The sequence below is a fragment of the Schistocerca piceifrons genome, chromosome 1 (genome assembly GCF_021461385.2).
Source record: "Schistocerca piceifrons isolate TAMUIC-IGC-003096 chromosome 1, iqSchPice1.1, whole genome shotgun sequence".
Lineage (NCBI taxonomy): Eukaryota > Metazoa > Arthropoda > Insecta > Orthoptera > Acrididae > Schistocerca > Schistocerca piceifrons.
Window position 1 is genome coordinate 833307528 of NC_060138.1, and position 22797 is coordinate 833330324.

The 22797-nt window shown below is 41.5% G+C and overlaps 1 protein-coding gene and 1 non-coding gene across 2 annotated transcripts in view; one reads left to right on the forward strand and one right to left on the reverse strand.

The window, feature by feature from the left end:
• The window catches only part of LOC124775451 (follistatin-related protein 5-like), a 138885-nt gene extending 126503 nt beyond the window's left edge, over positions 1-12382 (forward strand). Inside the window, exons 13-14 of the mRNA XM_047250286.1 lie at positions 3599-3745; positions 12153-12382. Of these exons, the coding sequence (XP_047106242.1) occupies positions 3599-3745; positions 12153-12382 (377 nt within the window). The remainder of the gene's footprint in view (positions 1-3598; positions 3746-12152) is intronic.
• A 300-nt stretch (positions 12383-12682) lies between these two features.
• Trnas-acu lies at positions 12683-12754 on the reverse strand. Its single transcript has one exon. It is a non-coding gene; the product is annotated as a tRNA-Ser (tRNA).
• Positions 12755-22797: the final 10043 nt, after the last annotated feature.

Consider the following 22797-nt stretch of genomic DNA (forward strand, 5'->3'; position numbering starts at 1 on the left):
TTTTTTTTTTTTACTTCCATAACGTGGAGCCTCTCCCAACTACACTCTGCTGAAACTCCTCTGTTATACTTCTTACATTTTCTGTTACAGCCTCCTAAAGGCTTCAATTGTCGAAATGTTGTTAATTGGCTTTTAATTACAAGAAATTCTGAAAGGATCGACAGGTTTTTCATTAATCTTCAATGGTCCATTGCCTTACAATGGCATATCCTTGCATTTGCAACAAAACATATCTATAACGATTCACGATTTATTCTCGAGACGTTCAATGTTCTCGTGCTTAGAAACAGTTTATATTTTCATGGTATAAAATACAACATAAAACCCTGTGAATATGCTTCTACTGAACGCGAAAAATACAACACGGCACCTCACTTTCTGCTTGTGGCGTATCGGAATGTTCTTACTTCCTATTGGTTCTACTTTACATGACACATTGCCGAAATATCGAAGAACTCATTTTTTGTTTCACTTGACGGAATGGCTTCTCAACATGACATAGCGCGAAGTGGCGTCACAAAACTTGTAGCGCGCACGTCAGCGTTACCTAACTCGTCCCGTGTGCCAACGGCCTTACGTTTTCGGATACACGGCCGCTCACACCGATACTTCAGTATTGGTTTCTGCTGGGAGCGGCTCCGATGAGTGTGTATGTAGCAATAGTGAGTCGCAAATTTTACTCCAGGGGTTACGTCTGCAGGTATAAATTATATGATTCCCTTTCTTTGACTTTCATTCTTCGAAAGACATCCTACCTACCTCCATGCGGATCCATCTGTGATACACCGTTAAGCCCAGTCTGTTTTCAGTTTTGTGATGGATATTTGAGATATCGGACAGTTAATACTTTATAACTGATTCCATTTAACAATGGCTTCGCTGTTTTAATTGGGTATCTTTGTCCTTTCATGTAAGTCCTCCTCTACAAGAGGCTATCTGGCATCCATAGAATTGAACAGGATATCCTGTTTCATCCCATGTACCACGGACATACTATTTTAACGTATTTTAATCTATTTTAACCTCAATTAAGCATCCTTTATGGCCTCTCTTTTTAATGCACGTATAGGGATTTTTTCTAAGAATTTATGTTGGTTCTGTTCAGTTTTTCTTATGTGAACAATGTGGGTTTCTTATCTTAACAATGTGGGTTGGTGTTATTGACTTATAAATTTACAGATGCACCTGAAGATGGGACACAGGTCCTGAAACCGGATTGCGCGTTCCTGCTTAGAAATAAATAATTTTAGCAACTGTGATGATTAAACATTCCGCTGTTCAGTTACGGCAGTGCAGACAAACACCTGAAATTATAAGAAGAAGAGCTATCGATATTGCATTGCGAAATATATCTGTATCTCTTTAGCCTCGAACTAGTAATGCAATCGATGTGCTTTCAATACTTTGTTTGACAGCTTGGGTAAACATTTTAAATCCAAGCAAACTTTTCAAAGACGTCTAAATCATTTAGATATCTTATTGAAGTTACACAAAAACGATATTAAGTGATATCTTTACTATTGTACGCCACTTTACAAGGACAGGAAAACCAAACACAAATATCTGAACTGAGACAACTGATTTAAATTTTCTTATAGGAGATAAGGACTGCCCAAGACGAGATTCTCAATAAATGTCTAGAGAAGATCTGAAAATGTAATGGAACTCATGAATCGTTATAACGATCCCACCAACTTAATAAACAAATGGCGAAAACGTTTTTATCAATGCTAGTTCTAAGGTACTAATCACAGATAAAAATGGAACTCATGAATGGTTATAACGATCCCACCAACATAAGAAACAAATGGTGAAAACGTATTTGTCACTGCTGGTTCTAAGCTACTTATCACAGGCAAAAAGGAAAACGAGATGAGAAGGCAAAATGTGGGCTCATGCTTTGGAACTAGCATGTATGCTGCCAATGATGATGGTAGTAATAACCACGACTATGAAACAATTATTCATGTGTACCACCATTATTTCGTGGCTAGTAGCAGTCTGATGACTATGATGAAAGAGTTCAGTGGGTGGTGTAAAGTAGAAACTGCTACTTTCTATATTTGATCTTGTCTTTTTGCTAAATGCGTCATAGAGAACGCGTTTCATCAGCTGACTGTAAGACGTTCTCCCCTTGGCTACAATTATGGGATCACCAGACATCTGGGTCAAGGCAGCTTTTGAGAGCAATATTACTCTTCAGTTGCCGGCCGGAGTGGCCGAGCGGTTCTAGGCACTACAGTCTGGAACCACGCGACCGCTACGGTCGCAGGTTCTAATCCTGCCTCGGACATGGATGTGTGTGATGTCCTTAGGTTAGTTAGGTTTAAGTAGTTCTAAGTTCTAGGAGCTGATGACCTCAGTAGTTGTCCCATAGTGCTCAGAACCATTTGAACCATTACTCTTCAGTTATTGAATATATGTATCATAAACACTCCCTTCGAGAAGCTATAAAATCATATAAGTCAGTGATCAAGTCATCACTAATCTAAGAAAACATTTCCATCAATCGATATAGTACAGCTACCTTATTTTCCTCTGAAGTGTGTTGAAAGTCATGCTAAATCAATGTTTGATAAGAGGTATTCGAAACCACAAATCAAAAGCAAAAGCTTGGGTCTTGTGGGACCAAAAAATAATGTTTCTACCCTCATGGTTACATCAATTCCACATTTGGAGCCACGTCAGTTTGAACAAATGTCCAGTAGTAGCACTGTATTTTTTTTTTCAAATTAAATTAGACTATAATCTGAGGTTCCTTCAATAAAATTGTTTGATGTTCTTAGTGGCTGGCTATTCAGCGGATGTCTTACGTGTGATATTGTGTTTAACTGGTCACCTGAGGAATGTACAGCTATGGTATTGATGGTCGGCCCGTACAGAATTCATGATTCGATTCCTGGTTATCACATGAGATTTTCCTGGAATTGGATGAACTGGATGTGAACTGATTCCACTTCTTCAGGTGAAATGAGTAGATGACAAAATAAAAAAATAATTTACGCAGAATCTGCAGACATGGCGTCAAACTGAAAGCGTTCTACCGAATTGAAATACGCTACATACGTTTGCTTAACACTACATCACTGTCCGAAAATTTTAGATTTTCCTTTTGCAAATAGCTATAAATGATTTTCAATTAGAATTTTTTAGGGCAGTGAACAATAATGGGTATCTTAGGACAGGTTGTGATATCGGCTTCACCAAAAATTTATCTAATGTCTTCCCTGTTGTTTCTGTCTAGCGTGCAATTTTTTTTAGAGGTTTCTCACACTGCACTTTAGATTTTATAAATAATTTGCAAGTAATCTCAATGTTGTGCATCTGTATGACAGTCGTATATGCAATACACCATTATGTTTAGTGTAAATAGGAATTAAACTTTAACTAGTATGTATTATCTGAATGTTATTTACTTATAAAAGAAATATTATAGTTAGTGTTTTCGAAAGAAGACTTTAAAGCTCTTATAGTATAATTTAACAAACCTGGAACGACTACCGTCACCTAAAGCAATCCACAACGATTCCTAATTAGTGGAGGAAGTTTAACCATAAATCACGTTCCCTGTACGATCAGTATACGACCTCATTTTCAGACGACGGCCTCAAGTTTCTGTTCGACGTGAAGACGACGTTGAACGTCAGTGACATCGCCTTCTACCCGTCGAGAACGAACCACGGATACGACCTGTACGCCAGCGGAACCGATAAGGAGGACATACTCTTTCTGAATCTAGTCACAGGTAAGCTGCCTGACGTGTACGACACACGCCTCCTGCAGTTACTCTAGTTCCGTGCTTCCTCTTGTTTAATTTGTTGACGCTGTGTACCAGAGAAGTAAAAGCAGGCTAAACAATGAAACAAAACAATAACCCTCTTGGGAAGGTAATGAATCGTGTTCGTTTTTGCGTATGTGTTATTTGAAAACTTGGCATTTTCTTCTCGCACGACTTCCATCGCTTTATATTCCCAGCTTGTTTACAAGTTATATAAAATGTTTTACAAAAATAACTGTGTTACTCGCTTCTTAACAAATTAAATTTTCGTTGTCAGTCTTTCCGTTCAAAAGTGAAAGAAACCCGTTAAAATATTTTGAAAAACATTATGGATGAATTTTTCGTAAGGAAACGAATCGCAGATTTGACGAAGAAATCATAAACGAAAGAAACTAATAGGGAGCAAGTGTTAGTTAAAAATGATGCATTCTGGACGAGCAAGTGGATTATTCAAGCAAACGAAACGAACAAAATAATAAGAAAAAACTATTAATTTCCATCGGAGACTTATGTCAGCTCTCTTTGGGATCGGGAACAGCAGAAGCACGGGTCATAGTCGTGCGAAATGAGTTAAACCTAAATCGAGCTCTGCACCCGCCGGTAACTAACTACATTAACAATACGCCTAGAACGGCTCTCTTGTTGTCAACGCATTCAGTTTTCTTATTACACAATCACAAATCGCATGAAGAATTGATTCTTTCAGAGGAGAGCCATTTCTGGTGGGGTGACCCAAAGACACATCCACTTCAACGTACACAACTTTCCAAACAAGAGGGACAACAAGGAAACCACATTGCTTCCGAAGTTTCTCAGTCGGGAAGTTTAGTATCGGTGTGTATTACCAGTAGGGACTTAACCGACGGGACATAGATTTTAAAGTGCAAAAACTATTTCAGACTCTCAAGGTTGCACAGGAAATTATGGAGAGTTGCATGTGTAGAATTACTAGGACACGCAGGAAAAGGAAGAGGTCATGGAGTAGGCTGTAGTGGAAGACATAACTGAAAGTGTGTGGGAAAAGGTTACTATATGTGTCAGGGATATTCTTTTCTGAATCTCAGAAGATAAGACATACAGAGGCAAAATAAAGTCATAGATGTACTATAGCCGTTTCTCAGGCCTGAATGTTTGTTTGGCTGAATGAAATATTCTAAATTATGGAAAGAGTGTTGATACGTCTGCAACTGTTTTATGTCTATCTCTCTTTTGTCATGTGAACTACAGAAGTTAAAGACTATACGTCTCATTTTTTGTTCCTGTCATAATTTCTTACTTATTTTTATATTTTCTATCATTCTGATTCGTCTGTTGCACTCTGTAAATGTTTAAGGAAATCATCAAAATCTTGCACGGTTTCTGCTTCTGCGTCACCTGTCGTGTTGACAGCTCAAATATTACGGGTATATCTACCCAACATATGTCTCTGTTCTATTTTCTTCATACTCGTACTGTTTAAGTTTTCTTTCTCTCTTATTAAATTTTTCTTGTGCCTTTTCACAATCTTTTGGTGTCATTTCTGAACAGATATTATTATTATTATTATTATTGTCATTATTCAGGATACTTTTTTATCATGTGTATATGATGTATCGCCAAAACTCTCGATTGCTCTTTAACTGTTTCCTAGTTCCAGTTCAGATGATCTTTTATTTCCCCTCAAAGAACTGTAGCTAAGTATGCGTACTTTTACGTTTGTTTAAACTGCATTTTACTAGAGGCTAAACCTGACTCGTCTTTCATTCTAGAATAGTTTCCTATTCTTACATAAATTCTCCTAATGTACGTTACTTGTGTCCCGCTTTGTGAGTTTGTTTCTCCCCATTTTTCTATGTGTTATTACTACGCATTTTAAGAGTTCTTATTTACTAACAATTTAAAAATTATTTGCCAGACATGCATTTTGAACAAATATTTTCTTGCCTTTGTGAAGTGTATTGTAATTCATTTTAAGCTCTAATTGGTCAGTGCAAGGGAAGTAATTTTTTCTTTCTTTAAGAATGTGTTAGGGACATGATAACGTTGCAGCAATGAACGGTATGTATGGAAAGTGCGACCAGTGGCTTTATAATGTTTCTTACAACTTTTATTTGAGCGTTAGTCAGTTTTGGTGTCACCGTAAACTCAGCATAAGGTGGTAAGTATTTATAGGTACCTTAAATTTAGAACCAAACATTTATCCGAATGGGACGGAAGTTGCTGGATGTGATGTACACGTACAGACAAAAGAAAAAGTTCATAATTTCAGAAAAATTGGACGATTTATTCAAGAGAAAGAGCTTCACAAATTGAGGAAGTCAATAACACGTTGGTCCACCTCTTGCCCATATGCAATCAGTTATTCGTCTTGGCATTAATTGACAGAGTTGTTGGATGTACTCCTAAAGGATATCGTGCCAAAATCTGTTCAATTGGCGCGTTGGATCATCAAAATCCCGAGCTACTTGGAGGGCCCTGCCCAATCTGCACCAAATGTTCTCAAATGGGGGGGGGGGGGAGGGGGGAGATCTGGCAACCTTGCTGGCCACATGTTGGCAAGCACTAAGACAGGCAGTAGAAATTCTCGCCGTATGCGGGCGAGCATTATAGATATAAGCCCAAGGTGGCTTTCCCTGAACGGCAACAAAACGGGGCGTATAGTATCGTCGACGTACCACTGTGTTGTAATGGTGCGCGGATGACAACCAAAAGGGTTCTGCTACGAAAATAAATGGTATCCCAGACCATCATTCCTGGCTTTCTGACCGAATGGCGGCCAACAGTCAGGTTGGCCTTCCATCGCTGTCTGGGGCGTCTCCAGACAAGTCTTCAGCCTGCAGTATCATTGACTGGAGTAGAACTGTCTTCAGTTATGAGACCTTCTTCGAACTGAGCGCCTATGAAGACGACCAGGACAATGTTGGGATACCAACCTGACTGTCGCCAACCGTTAGGCCCGCAACCAGGAGTGATGGACGGGATGCCATTTCTTTTCATAGGCAGACCTTTTTGGTTGTCCTCTGCGACACCCTTACAGCATAGCGGTAGGTCGACGATATTCTGCGCACCATTTTATTTCCCTTCATGGCAAGCCAATCTGGGCTTACATTTCAGCAAGATAATGCCCGTCCACACATGGCGAGAGTTCCTACTGCCTGTTTCGTGCTTGCGAACAGGTGGCCAGCAAGGTCGCTGTATCTCTTCCCAATGGGGGACGTTTGGGGCAGTATGTACAGACAGGGCTCTCCAACCAACTCGGGTATTTGACGATCAAACTCGCCAATTGTTCGATTTTGGCATGATATCGCTCAGGTGGACATCCAACAACCCTATCAATCAATGCCAAACCAAATAACTGCTTTTATAAGGACCACAGTTGGACCAATGCATTATTGACGTCCTCAAGCTGTGGGGGTCTTGCTCTTTAACGAATCATCCAGCTTTTCTGAAATCGTAATCATTTGTTTGTGCGGGCATGTACACAACATCTACCGATTTCCGTCTCGTATTTCATCTGTGATTCATTCAGTTAGTGGTTGAAATTTCGTTTCAAGCATTCTTTATTCAGTTGTTCCTTTATAAGACCATAGTCACCACAGGTATAGCTTCAGTCTACTTGACACGGTGGACGGCCATTCACGAGTAGTGTACTGAATCCGGCGAAGTGATAAACTTAGGCCATGTGAAGTGTAGTCTTCAGCGCTTTCCGTATCTTTGTGACATACATGTTGTTTTCATTACAGACAGTGGTCAATATAAATTTTGCATAGTGTCGAAACTGTAATGTTCAACTTTTTGATCCAGAAATATGTTATGATATGTACATATTAATTTTTTGTAATGTAATTCTGGCGGAAACAGACCACGCTCCTATAGTGAGGGGGCAGTTTCTGCAGTCTATGGTAGTCGTGTTACCTGTAAATATTGCAGTAATTATACTGGGTGTCATTACGAGATTTGCCAAGAGCAGGTATTGCCTGCAGGGGGAGCAAATATTAATACCAATTGTCGAAGACAGCCGAATTGTATATTTTATTGACCGGTTTCGCGCTGTCAGTGTCAATTTCATCATCTACTACTGTACTTTATACGTACGAGGTGCATTCAAGTTCTAAGGCCTCCGATTTCTTTTCTAATTAACTACTCACCCGAAATCGATGAAACTGGCGTTACTTCTCGACGCAATCGCCCTGCAGACGTACACATTTTTCACAACGCTGACGCCATGATTCCATGGCAGCGGTGAAGGCTTCTTTAGGAGTCTGTTTTGACCACTGGAAAATCGCTGAGGCAATAGCAGCACGGCTGGTGAATGTGCGGCCACGGAGAGTGTCTTTCATTGTTGGAAAAAGACAAAAGTCACTAGGAGCCAGGTCAGGTGAGTAGGGAGCATGAGGAATCACTTCAAAGTTGTTATCACGAAGAAACTGTTGCGTAACGTTAGCTCGATGTGCGGGTGCGTTGTCTTGGTGAAACAGCACACGCCCAGCCCTTCCCGGACGGTTTTGTTGCAGTGCAGAAAGGAATTTGTTATTCAAAACATTTTCGTAAGATGCGCCTGTTACCGTAGTGCCCTTTGGAACGCAATGGGTAAGGATTACGCCCTCGCTGTCCCAGAACATGGACACCATCATTTTATAGCACTGGCGGTTACCCGAAATTTTTTTGTGGCGGTGAATCTGTGTGCTTCCATTCAGCTGACTGGCGCTTTGTTTCTGGATCGAAAAATGGCATCCACGCCTCATCCATTGTCACAGCCGACGAAAAGAAAGTCCCATTCATGCTGTCGTTGCGCGTCAACATTGCTTGGCAATATGCCACATGGGCAGCCATGTGGTCGTCCGTCAGCATTCGTGGCGCCCACCTGGATGACACTTTTCGCATTTTCAGGTCGTCATGCAACTCTGGAGGCGATCTGTTCAACAGTCATTCGGCGATCCCCCAAAACAATTCTCTCCACTTTCTCGATCATATCGTCAGACCAGCTTGTGAGAGCCCGAGGTTGTTTCGGTTTGTTGTCACACGATGTTCTGAATTCAGTAAACTGTCGCACCCACGAACGCACTTTCGACACCTCCATAACTCCATCACCACATGTCTCCTTCAACTGTCGATGAATTTCAATTGGTTTCACACCACGCAAATTCAGAAAACGAATGATTACACGCTGTTCAAGTAAGGAAAACGTCGCCATTTTAAATATTTAAAACAGTTCTCATTCTCGCCGCTGGCGGTAAAATTCCATCTGCAGTATGGTGCTGCCATCTCTGGGACGTATTGAAAATGAACGCGGCCTTATTTCAACACAATGCGCATGTTTCTATCTCTTTCCAGTCCAGAGAAAAAAAATCGGAGGCGTTAGAGCTTGAATGCACCTCGTAGTTTAAACATAAGTTTAAGAACTATAGTACTACCAGATTACTCCTTAGAGATGTTAGGCAATTCTAAAGCCAATCTTTAATGCTGTCAGCTAACGCTATTCTGTGTATTCTGATGATGCTCTTGTTCATTTGAAGAGCGAAACAGGTCAATATTAAATACAAAGTGCGATTTGTGGCTGTCTTAGAAAACTCAGTCATTACGAGAGTTGGGTTGTTTCAGAATGGTTCAGACAGAAATAGTGTAAGATGAGAGGCGCTGTACCGTCACTCAATGGAGCAGGGAATGAGACAGAAGAACATCGCAGTCAATGTCGCAATCAGACAAAGTGATGTCTCTAGCTTCCAGAGCAAGTTTCTAGCGACAGGATCAGTTCCGGATCGTCACAGAAGTGTCCATGAGAGAAAAATAACCTGTGTGCAGGACCCATATCTGTGTATGATACCAAGTAGAAATCCTCAACACACCGCTCCACGTCTACAGCAGCAGTTCCAAACAGCTCTGGGGGTGCAGGTATCAACACAAGCTCCATGAGTAGGGATTACGTGCCAGAAGACCTCTCAAGGCTCCTCCTCTAAATCGGATTTGGAGAGGGGCTCGTGTCGCAACGGCATGGAAACACTCGTTGTGGACGAGGTAGCAGTGGGCCACATCGTTCTTTTTTCTCAGACCGGTACCCGTCTCCTCGCTGACGCTACTGCTATTCGTTTGTGGACGCAACGGTGATAATGTTTACACCCTAATTGTACGCAGACAGCCATCCTTATCAAGGTTGTTCAGTTATGTTTTGTGGTGGAACCATACACTATGTCATCAAAAGTATCCGGACATCTGGCTAAAAATAACTTACAAGTTCGTGGCGCCCTCCATTGGTAATGCTGGAACTCACCTTGATGACAGCATCCACTCTCGTTTGTGTGTGTGTGTGTGTGTGTGTGTGTGTGTGTGTGTTGTGCCATAGCGTAAGTTAGTTTAAGTTAGATTAAGTAGTGAGTAGGCTTAGGGACCGATGACCACAGCAGTTTGGACCCATAAGACCTTACCACAAATTTCAAAAAAATTTCCACTTTCGCAGGCATACATTCAATTAGGTGCTAGAAGGTTTCTTGGGGAATGGCAGCCCATTCTTCAAGGAGTGCTGCACTGAGGAGAGGTATCGATGTCGTTCGGTGAGGCTTGGCACGAAGCCGGCGCTCCAAAACATCGCAAAGGTGTTCTATAGGATTCAGGTCAGGACTCTGTGCAGGCCAGGCCATTACAGGGATGTTATTGACGTGTAACTATTCCTCCACAGGCCATGCGTTATGAACAAGTACTCGATCGCATTGAAAGATGTAATCGTCATCCCCGAATTGCTCTTCAACAGTGGGAAGCAACAAGGTGCTTAAAACAGCCCTATGCTACGATAGTGCCACGCATAACAACGGTTGCAAACCCATCCATGAAAAACACGATCACACCATAACACCACCGCCTCCGAATTTTACTGTTGGCACTACACACACTGGCAGATGACGTTCACCGGGCATTCGCCCAACCGCCATACCCACACCCTGCCATCGGATCGCCACATTGTGTAACGTGATTCGTCACTCCACACAACGTTTTCCCACTGTTCAATCGTCCATTGTTTACGCTCCTTACACTAAGCGAAGCGTCGATTGGTATTTACCGGCATGATGTGTGACTTATGAGCAGCAGCTCGACCATAAAATCCAAGTTTTCTCACCTTCCGCCTAACTGCCATAGTACTTGCAATGGATCCTGATGCAGTTTGGAATTCCTGTGTGATGGTCTGGATAGATGTCTGCCTATTACACATTACGACCCTGTTAAACTGTCGGCGGGCTCTGTCAGTCAACAGATGAGGTCGGCCTGCACGATTTGTGCTGTACGTGTCCCTTCACGTTTCCGCTTCACTATCAGATCGGAAATAGTAGACCAAGCGATGTTTAGGCGTGTGGAAATCTCTCGTACAGACGTATGACACAAGTGACACCAAACCACCTGACCACGTTGGAAGTCCGTGAGTTCCACGTGGCGCCCCATTCTGCTCCCACACGATGTCTAGTGACTACTGAGGTCGCTGATAGGGAGTACCTGGCAGTAGGTGGTAGCACAGTGCACTTAATATGAAATACATTTGTTTTTGGGAGTGTCCGGATACTTTTAATCACATAGTGTATATGGCCACAGGACACCCCTTGTGAAAATATTTTGGAGGATGACTGGTGTGAAGTATCGGGACGACATCTTTGCATACACATTGGCCCCATTTGGTGAACATATTGGAATGGGATTCACACAGAGGATGACAATGCACGCTCTTATGTCATAATCTTGTAAAAACCTTCCAAGTGGAGCATAGAATGAGCACTATGGAGTGGCCTCCATATTCTTCAGGACGGCATCATAGAGGCAACTGTGCAGCAGTGAGGCAATATTCTACGGCCTTATTTGGACAGTTTCCTAAGGCGTAGGCCTAACTCCAATAAAAAGTGTCTCAAACTAAGAGGGCCAACTGGTTAATGAACAATGTGTTTTTCAAGATGACAATGAAAAGAAACTTAGTGTTTGCAGTGGAATATTTCGTATGGTTTTGTTTTGGTTCTTTTTTGTGTTTATCACGCGGAAGTGTGTCTATTTTCTTTATTTTTGTTTTCTTACAACTGTACCTGACAGAACAAAATCAGTTTTGTTTTCTATTATGTCCATAAATTGACAATAAAGCAATATTCAACATTTATTTTCACCACTGTTCAAATATTGTAACAAAATTATTAATTTAATAATAGACCTCACGATGCGTCGTGTAAGCGACAAAGCTCTCAGTGATAGGCGAAACATCTCTGTCACTACTAAATTGATGCTCTGTGGTTTATAGCATCTGACGTTTGAGGGGACTTCCCACCTTAATGAGAGTCGATATAAGAGGTTTAACTCGCACATCCAGTAGCCTGCTTCCGCATAGTGGTCAGGGTGCAGCCGTGTGCAGCGAGCTCGCTCGTGCCCGCAGGCAAGGTGGAGATGATCACAGGGGTGGGCCGCGCGATGCCGGCCCGCCTGTCGCAGTGGGGCGCGCCCAACCGGCCCATCGCCGCCTCGGGCGTCTTCGGCCACTACATGGTGACGTCGGCCAGCGGCGCGCTCTTCGTCATCAACGGCGAGACGCGCACCGTCAACTGCGAGATCGGCGGGCTGGCGCGGCCGCGCGCTCTCGTCTGGGTGACGATGCGCCTGCAGTGACGCCGGCCCGCACGCCTCGGCGCGGCGCAGACGTCCTCCGCCACTCACCGCTGCCACCCGGCCTCCGACTCGCAGCATCCGTTCACCAGACTGGCAGAATTCTTCCTCCCTCGCTGTACTCAGTGACTCTCCCGTCTAAACCCGCGTGTCTCAAGACTGTCAAATGAATAATTTCGTCTACAGTCCACGTAATATGCAATTAGCTGTCGTCACAGCAGCGTCTCCCCCCTTCCCCCATCGCCCCTTCACGTAACTCTCCCTATTGTATACACGCAGACTGAAGCGACGAATGAAAATTTGTACCAAGACCAGGATTCAAACCTGGGTCTGCAGCTCAGTAGGCAGACGCGATAACCACTACGCCACCCTGGCACAGTGGCTTTGCATAACCACGCAGACTGCCACAGCGCGCCTCCTTCCTCAAACCAAATTCACTCCTCAGCCACCAGGTATTCCCGCGAAACTCGAACAGAATTGCAGAGACTCTCCAACTCTATTGGAATATCACCTTAGTAATACTGTTCGACTCCAGGGGGAATCCCAAGTGAACTGAGGCGTGAATAGGAATTTTGACTGAGGAGTGAGGCGAGCGATAGTAGTCCGTGCACTTGTGCAAAGCCGCTGAACCAGGGTGGCGTAGTGGTTACCGCACCTGCCTAGCGAGTAGGAGATCCGGGTTCGGATTCTGACTTCGGTACAAATTTTCATTCGTTACTTCAGTCTGCATATACACATCACAGATGTTTCGGACTACAAAACGGCTCCGAACAACGTAGTTTCATTTGATCTCTTCTGTTTGGCTGTGAGATTATTTACTATCACCATGGTAAAAGGGCCGGGTCTCTGAAGCGTCACTAACATTAAACCCTCTTACGGACGACTTTTAGCATCGTAGGCAATTTTCTGTTGATATGTTTGCTGCGTCCAGAAAAAAATTAGACAGCTATATGGAGCTATGCCACATGATAATTGCGCTACGCAAATCATGCAGCCCGAAGCACACTCTGAACAGACGTGCCGTTTTTTAAGTCGGCACCGTATCTCCGTTTTACTTATAGACTATTCCACACGACTTTTACGAGTACACATTTCTTACTTTACATACTGTAAAACGCAATATTTTTTAAAGGAAACATTTACGCAAGTCTCCGTGAAATATTCATGTAGGCTTTGCCGAACGGAATGTTTCGTCAATGTACGCAGGCTTTTTTCGCTAGTAGACACAGAAACATGCTTTACTTTATAGTAAGTCTATTTTCTATCTTCTATTATTAATGTTTTCTGAGTGGTTACATGACGATGAATTGGAATTCTTAGACTACATGAATCTAACGTTCATTGTACTCACAGCCCTATACACTATCTATTGTCTGACGGGACAGCTTTCTTAACAATCACTTGCGAAACCTTTAAACACACAGTTATGCCTCATTTCCTTTTATGATAGCGTACACTATATTCATTTCAGGAGTTTGGGAGCGAGCTTTAAATGTAGTCTACATCTTTGCCCTCTGATAATGTGTTTACCATTTTGGGACGTTTCATGTAACTTATTCCAACTAACTCTTTTAGAACCTCTTTTCCACTATTGTGACATTGTTTCATCAGTGCAGGTCAGAGACATCTACATTGTACGTGAGAGAAGCGTTATAACTTTATAGCAACTCTACAGGAAAAAAATCAAGAGATAAAACTGGGAAACGAGAATCTGCCGAATGATCAGTGTCATTATTCTACCCTGTCTGACGCAATTAAACTATCACTTTTTCGAAACCCCGTAATTGTCTTGCACTGCGACGCAAAAGTTTCATGTTTGGCTCAACGGTGCCTACAATATTCCTCTACGTGCAAAAACGTGGCGTTCTATGACGGCATCCTCGGGCCTGGCGACGATTCAAATAGCATGGTGCGCGACATATGCGAAATAAAGGGCAGAGCTCACAAGTCCATGTGAGGTGTAAGTCGGGTTAGTGGTGTCACATTGGCATCAAATTTCACTCCTATTCTGCCAATGCCACCACGGAGGTGCCACTCGACGGGAAGGTCGTTGGTTCTTACCACATTTCACACCTTTTCATGACGCCTCTGCGATGGAGGATTGAACAACGACGCCCAGCGTAAAAATCGCGCAATTTTTTTATGGACAGCCGAGAATAATATTTCGGACACACCGCCGCTCACCACCGACATAAAGGGCGGCAGTGGGAGGCGTACATCATGTCATGCAAAACATCCCTTCCCTTGGGGCGCTGATTCCCACACATTCGTAGTCAAAACCTAGAGCTTGCAGTATGATGAGCAACAGGACGACGTTCTTGAACACTTTTGAAGCTGCTGACATCTCTATGACCATTCAACTCTTTTCTAAAGACGTCACTGGCCAGCCGCCACAATGAAAATAATTGCATCTTTTTGAAGCGATGCGCGACCCCAATTATTGCTCTGGTGTACTGTGAAGAGCCACTAGCGACCGTTCAAGACTATCAGACGAAATGTGAACATTCTCCAAACCAGAGAAGGGTGTTTATGCTTTTTCAGTCCTTGTGCTTTGCACAAACTTTTAGCGTGATCATGGACTGGAGAGAATTGTGAGTCACATTCACATGTACATGAATAAAACGGCAAAGGCTTCCTCTAAAACCCCAAGCATTGTAACACCCTAAACTGTGACGGTTCCTTGGCGCCAGCAAGTAGGCAACCCATTGGACACCCCTCAGATTCGGTATGCCCGCAAGCAGGCCCTATAGCAGCAGTGTAGCGCCACTAAGCTCAAAGGTTTCAAAAGATTGCCTCCCTGCAGGTACCTAGCGTTCTGTCACAGCTTGTCTCTGTAGAGTTGCGTGTTATATTTCTGAACAATGGTTTGCACGTAGTACCACGGGTGTTCACATTCTTGGAGTCTTAGAATAACCCTTCGCTATTCTTTTCACACATATGTCAGTGTAAATGTCCACATCCCCCCTCCACTCCCCCCATCCCCCCCCCCACCTCCACCCCACGCCGACGGTGTAAGAACACGAGGCCTCAAAAAGCGCAAACACCCATTGCTGTTTCGGAGCACGTTCAAACTTCGTTGAACGGTTTTGAACGGTTTGTAGAGGTTACACACTGTACGACAGAGCAAAAATTTTGGTCGCACTACAGTCCAAAGGGACGAATCACGTTCAGTGGTGTTTCAGCCACTTGATGACCTTTGAGAAAGACTGAATCGTCCGGGTGGTGTCAGCGGTGTCAAAGGTTGTCAAGAACGTCATGCTGTTGCTCGTCACACTGGAAACAGTGACCGAGAAATGTCTGGGACTCAACACCCCAGCGGAAATGGTGGTTTAATTGACGCCCTTATGCGCCCTTTATGACGATTCTGAGCAGCGGTGTGTCTAGAATGTTTTCTCGGTCACCCATGAGAAAACCGGATGATACCAGCGCCGGCTGTCGCGGCTCTGACCTCCATCGCACAGGCGTTACAACAAGGGGTGGTATGTGGGTAAGGGGGGGTGTGAAGACCTCCCCATCATGCGACATACCTATGGTGGCACTGGGCAGAATAGTGGCGAAATTTGGTATCAGCGTGAGACCATGAACCCACCTTGCAATTACATGAACTTCTGAGCTCTGGCCTACATGTCGACACCTTGCTGTCTGAAGCATCGCAGAGACCAAGGGTGGTGTAGCAGGGCCTCACGTTTTTCCAAAGTTACAGAGGAATTTTATAGACACCACTGAGCTAAATTTCAAACTTCTGCTTAGCAATGGGAGACAATGACGGGGTTTCGTAAAAATGTTCGTTTAATTTTATTCCATAGTGTAGTTTCATGGACATCTCCCTCGGATGTTAGTAGTTTCTCTGATCACAACATCGATCCGCAGTGTCTAGTTGTTAATGAATTTGATGAAATTTTATGAAAAATTAAAGTCAACTGATTCTTCGAGTCATCTGACCAAAATTTCTGTGTGGTTTGAGAGTTACAATGTGTAGGCCGGGTTAATTGTTACTTCGTCGGTTCGTTTTTCTTATCGCTAACACTTTAACTTCTGAACAAACTAACAGAGATGCGTAATGCATTGGGTATTCAAAAATTGAGGAAAAACTGTAAACCACATGCTTGATGGGGTACAATGAAGACTTATTTTATTAACGATACAAAACGATAAAGAAAGATACACTTTATCTCCGTGAACCGGTGGTTAGCGTACAAATAGCCATGGTTGCGGATTTAGTGTTTCTTAATAGCACTTCACACATTTCAGATAGAGCGAATCGCCTCACAATTTTCAGTCAAATGAGTCTTCAAAAGCTTTAGTCGACGGTTTTTAGTATTTTACACGATGGTCGTTAATCACGTAGAGACCATTACATGAGTAAGACAGCTATGTGCATTCATCGACAGTGTTGTAAATTGAGACAAATAGGGGCATCTTTACTAATATTACCCCTTATAACAAAGCCAGAACCATTTACAGATCGCTCTGTTTTGTCACGTCAGCGCAGACTATTATTATCTACACGGAAACTATTAGACAGTAAACCTTAGCTCAAAACTGTGACAGCCTTTTATATATCCGTTTGGTGTTACACGTGGCTTCTGTAGCATTAATGTCTCAGTTCCAGAATGGCAGTATAATGCTTTCACTTTCGTATGCGACGATCAACAGATGTAATAAGATTTCTTGCACAGTTATTCAGCTGTATAACAAACTTTTATTTCGTAATCTGTTTCAGTCTTGCAGTTTGTAACAAGCAATAAAAATCAAAATGTGAAAAATATGCCTCAGGCGATTTCATGCTGAACATTGAATATTTATACAAAGACTGACATTGTTAGTCCAACAATGCCTGTAACCATATACAGATAACGAAGGACAACTAATGACGAAGTATACTTCGAACTTATACATACAGTATCAATACGCAGTGTTGTAATACCATTTTTTACGCAGGTATCTGATGATGTAAAAAATGTAAGACCGAAACTGGTTATAAAATGAAGTTTTATTATACAACTGAGTGACTGTGGATCGTGAAATTCAGAAAGTGTTAAATACTTAGTCGTGGATTCCATATTGCTACCATAGAGTGTAGAGCCTTGCAGACTTCTTCATTCGCTCACATCCTCATAGTGACACACTTCTTTGACAAAAAGAAAAAAAAAGGGTTTAATAGAGAGCGTGTAAGAAACTGACATCTGTCGCAGTTCTCAAATTTGTTACATGCAGAGAAAAATAAGTAATTTCATACCCCACACAATTTCATTTTTCGCTTTTGTACCTTCTGACTGGTTGGATGACACTGTAATAACTGAGCTGCTACTGATGAATGACGCGCTCACAATAACATATTGAGTTTATAATTTGTTTCCCTTGCATGTATGATAACAGTATGTGTGATGGGTTATGTGGATTTGTTGTTGTTGTTGTTGTGGTCTTCAGTCCTGAGACTGGTTTGATGCAGCTCTCCATGCTACTCTAGCCTGTACAAGCTCCTTCATCTCCCAGTACCTACTGCAACCTACATCCTTCTGAATCTGCTTAGTGTATTCATCTCTTGATCTCCCTCTACGATTTTTACCCTCCACGCTGCCCTCCAATGCTAAATTTGTGATCCCCTGATGCCTCAAAACTTGTCCTACCAACCGGTCCCTTCTTTTTGTCAAGTTGTGCCACAAACTCCTCTTCTCCCCAATTCTATTCAATACCTCCTCGTTAGTTATGTGATCTACCCATCTAATCTTTAGCGTAGTATTTTCGTACGAAGAATCAGCATCTTGCTTTTAGCCAATTTTCCAAATAAGTACTGACACACCTTTACGTTACCTTCAAGCCATGGTTACTTAACTCCGAAATATGCTGCTAATTCTACTAACGTAAGACGAAATTTTCATCTGACAGTCGTATCTCATACTATTTCAGACGCCTAAAGGCACCCATATTCCTTCAACAAAGATTTTTATTTATTTTAAAATTATTTTCATTCTATTACTATGAGCCCAACTGCGTGGACTCTGACTTTCATTGAAACAAAATTATGTTTTCAGAGTAACGTAGCACTTTAAAATATTTGTGAAAACATTCAGTTTAATACCTGGTACTGGATTAGCTGCCGTAATTGCTGTACTTTTACAGTACAATTTCTCTATTTTGGAAACCTAGAAGGAATGTGTAAAGATATTAAGTTTCTGTTACTCACTTCGTATTTGTTAAATTTTTACAAGTGGGATTGCCTTGAAGAGTTGAAACGTCAGTTTACAAAGAAATTAACCTACTCATTGCACTTACTGGAGTAGTGATGACAATTTTTCTTGCACTCTTCTATAGTATCAACTACAAAAACGCAGTTTTCTAATCGGAGGTTGAATGTAATGCTATGTACCCAGTTGGCTTAAAATATGAAAATGGTGAACGAATGTGAGCTGTCGCCATGAAAGGTCCGCGGTGGTAGTTTTACGAGGACCTCACAGCTCCATTCTTTGGGTCCCAGAGCGTGTGGGTGGAAACGCAGCGCCCGTTTGCTGAGACGTGCAGTCCTGGCCCTCTCGTCCCGATTGCAGGCGCAACTGGTGTCCGCAATTCTTTCATTGTCTAGTCACTGTGTTTCTTTTCCTCACTAAAAGTTTTGTCTGCGTGTTCATGTGATGTACAGCAAACGAGAAGAAATGAACTTCTACAATTCACAAATGTGTACATAATATTTTTACATAGATTTAAAATTTTCCTTATTGTGAAGTACTGTACATCATGGCACAAGTTTAGTTCTATAGCGTAATTACATGGTACAACAATAAAAAAATTATACTGATTTTTGTATGTAAGACATGTTACACTGCCTTGTACATAAGTAGCTAAGTTATAGAATGAAGCATTTGTTAATCGTTTACACATGTAATAAAGATCAAAGTCGTCGAGTGGAAAGAAACAGGACAGCATTGTACTTAACATAGCGATTTCACACACTCACATATCTAAAAGAATAATAATATTCGCATATTACAACACAGCTTGCTTAGCATACCAGCGTACACCTAACGTTTGATAGGGAAGGGAGACGGGAGCTGGAGGAAAAATGCAATTGTGGCAAAGCGGAGCAATGCATGAAGTAATGTCCTGAAGGCCTCCACCCACTGCATAATTACGTAGTGGAAGCAGGAACAGCTTTCGCTGCCCCCACATACCTACAGGTTAGATATAGGCGAGGGAGAAATTGGAACGAGACTTGCCTGATTATGACGATGAAATACTGTAGAGGAAGACGCAATTATTACCTCAGATGATTCAGTGCATAGGTGTTCCAAGAGTCCACTATACATTAAAATGCTATAATAACGCACAGGACAGCACCAAAGGCGGCGCCATTATGATACACGTGGAACTGGCGCATACGTGCGTAATTTTAGCTTACTACCTCCCCCTGCTGTTGCCAATGGAATCGAAGGGAGCATTATGACTTTGGACTATGACGTCAGTGAGGGCATGAGAAAAGCAGTGAGTGAGACTGACTGACTGAAACCATGAAAAGCAGAAAATTTCCCACATCTGAATGTCCATCATTTTATTCTGACAGTCAGTGAAGCCAGTGACCGAAGCTGAGAGCTTTGCACAAGAGTTGATTTCCATTTATTTTATGTATAATTAAAAATAAATCAGAACAATCATAAGAATCACTTAAAATAATCATCTTATCATTGTTAAATTTACTATTGTCAGTGTACTTGGCTTCTACTTACAGCATGTGTTTCACAGTTGTCGTGTGTATTGTGTCCAAGGAAGTTACTTGAGTGACTATGTACATTAATTTACGAATATTTCGAAAAACTTTCGTACTACAGATCATCTACTTAAATGTGCTAAATGCCAGAATAGCCTGCATTCTCAGATTGACAACCGTATAGACTGCGTAGATCATGCATGCTTTGGTAAAATATCCTTTTTAAATGGATGGAATCTGTCTGTTACACGTGTTCTCACAACATATTATATGCCTTTGTTATTTTAATAAAAAGTGTTTAAAACGAGAACAGCGTTCAACACATATACAGTTTAAGAGAAAAGAGATCTGTTGTTCCCTTGACTTCCAATCCTACATCAATCTAAATTTATATTGCATATCTCATGAATGAAAGCATACATCTATTTATTCTTTACTTCTATTAATCATGACTCATATATCGCAGCCACATTTGCGAAATTAATAACTGTAGCTCACTGCATACTATGAATGTTCTTTGTAGAACAGCAAGCTCCAGATTATCTGGTTAACGCAGATTTGAGATTTCCCAGCTACACATAGATCACGGATAATCAAAAATAACATGTTTTCCCCTGAAGCTTCTATTTGCTGTATTATCAAATGTGAATTCCCACTACATTACTTTCGTGTTACTCATCGAAAACTGGTAATTTATTTACAACATTAACTTGGAAAGCACTGTATTCCTTACTACTCTTGGGAAATAATATAAGTGTATATTTTTTATTTTTATAATTATATATTTTATGATTTTGGTTGAGGTGGCTTTAAATATTGTAGGGTAGCAAGAGACTTTTAATTAACTTATACCGCGATAACACTCGTACGGATATCGGCTGCCCCGAAGTACGTACGATATAATATTTTTTTAAACACAGCGCGCGACTCACCGCCTTCTAATAAATAGTTTGCGTAAGCGCTGCTATTTAGAAAAGAAATTATGCGTATTCTTACGCAAACTGTAATTATTAATACGAGTCTCAGGGGCTACTGGTTATTTATGTACCAAATTACACAAAGATTAACTGAGATATTGCGTAATGTAATGATTTTTTAATATTTATTTTTCATTATTTGCAAGGCAAAACTGGAGAGAATCTCGTCTGCCGTTAGGCGGCCAAAGTGAAACATACTGAACTCACTCAGTATTCTAAATATTAATAAACAAAATCTATTTTGACTCTTTTTAACTTTGAAATTAATGAAAGATCAAAACTGAGAAGCCTCTCGCATTTACATTTAACATTATGACATGATATTTTAATTAAATAATACAGTCAGCGTAATGACCGACCAAATTCTGCTAGGGGAGATGAGCTCCCTGTACTGCGAAGTTCTGTAAAAACTTTGTTAATTATAATTAATGGTTGCGATCATGAGAGGTGACAACTAAGTCAATAATAGACACTTCCTAATAACAATTCCTATTATATTTTTCAAAATACAGATAAAACTTACGTGAATTATCAGACAGCACAACAATGGCGGCCTACCGCTAGACGAAACAAAACAGGAGAGCTAGTTTAATCGAAGGATTGTCTCTGATCTTCATGGCCTATGTTACACAGAGATTATACCAAAAAAACTGTGTTTTGTTAATTACATCGATATTTGTGTTTTGAAAATAATAGCTTACGTTCTTTACTATTTGCTATACATTGCGCACACGTACACAGTCTTGAAATAATTTATAATTCACACGTCTCATAACAAAAACTTCCTTTCCCTTTCTCCAAATGTCCATTTATGTGACGTACCGTCACAATTCCCACAACATTACTTACGCGTTACTCATCGAAAACTCGTAATTTATTTACAATATTAACTTGGAAAGCACTGTATTCCTTACTACTCTTGGTAAATAATCGTCTTGTGTTTCACATTCACTTTTTCCTGATAAGGGTTCTCTTTTCCCGCGCCAGATCATCGTCATACAAAAAATGATTCTTTTTTGCATACCATAATAAAAGGCCAATGCACTTAAGTGGGTCAGTGTGCATATAAAACATGTATCACAATGACAACAGAGTATTCTAACCAGAACTGGCATTTTAAACTGTTTTAATCGCCAAACCATTCATGGGTAATCCGCACACCGTACAGTTGGTAAATCTGAAGTTTGCTGCAACTCGTTTCAGTGTCTACATCACTGTTTTATTCGTCTATGTTCTCCCATTGTTATACACTGAAGCACCAAAGAAACTGGTATAAGCATACGTATTCAAATACAGAGATATGTAAACAGGCAGAATACAGCGCTGCTGTCGGAAACCACTATATAAGACTACAAATGTCTGGCGCAGTTGTTAGATCGGTCACTGCTGCTACAATGGCTGGATACCAAGATTTAAGTGAGTTTAAACGTGGTGATATAGTCGGCGCATGAGCGATGGGACACAGCATCTCCGAGGTAGAGATGAAGTGGGGATTTTCCCGTACGACCATTTCACGAGTGTACCATGAATGTCAGGAATCTGGTAGAACATAATATCTCAGCGAAATCACTGCGGCCGGAAAAAGATCCTGCAAGGACCGGACCAACGCCGACTGAAGAGAATCGTTCAACGTGATAGAAGTACAACCCTTCTTCAAATTGCTGCAGATTTCAACGATGAGCCATCAACAAGCGTCAACGTGCGAACCATTCAATGAAACATCATCGATAATACGAAAT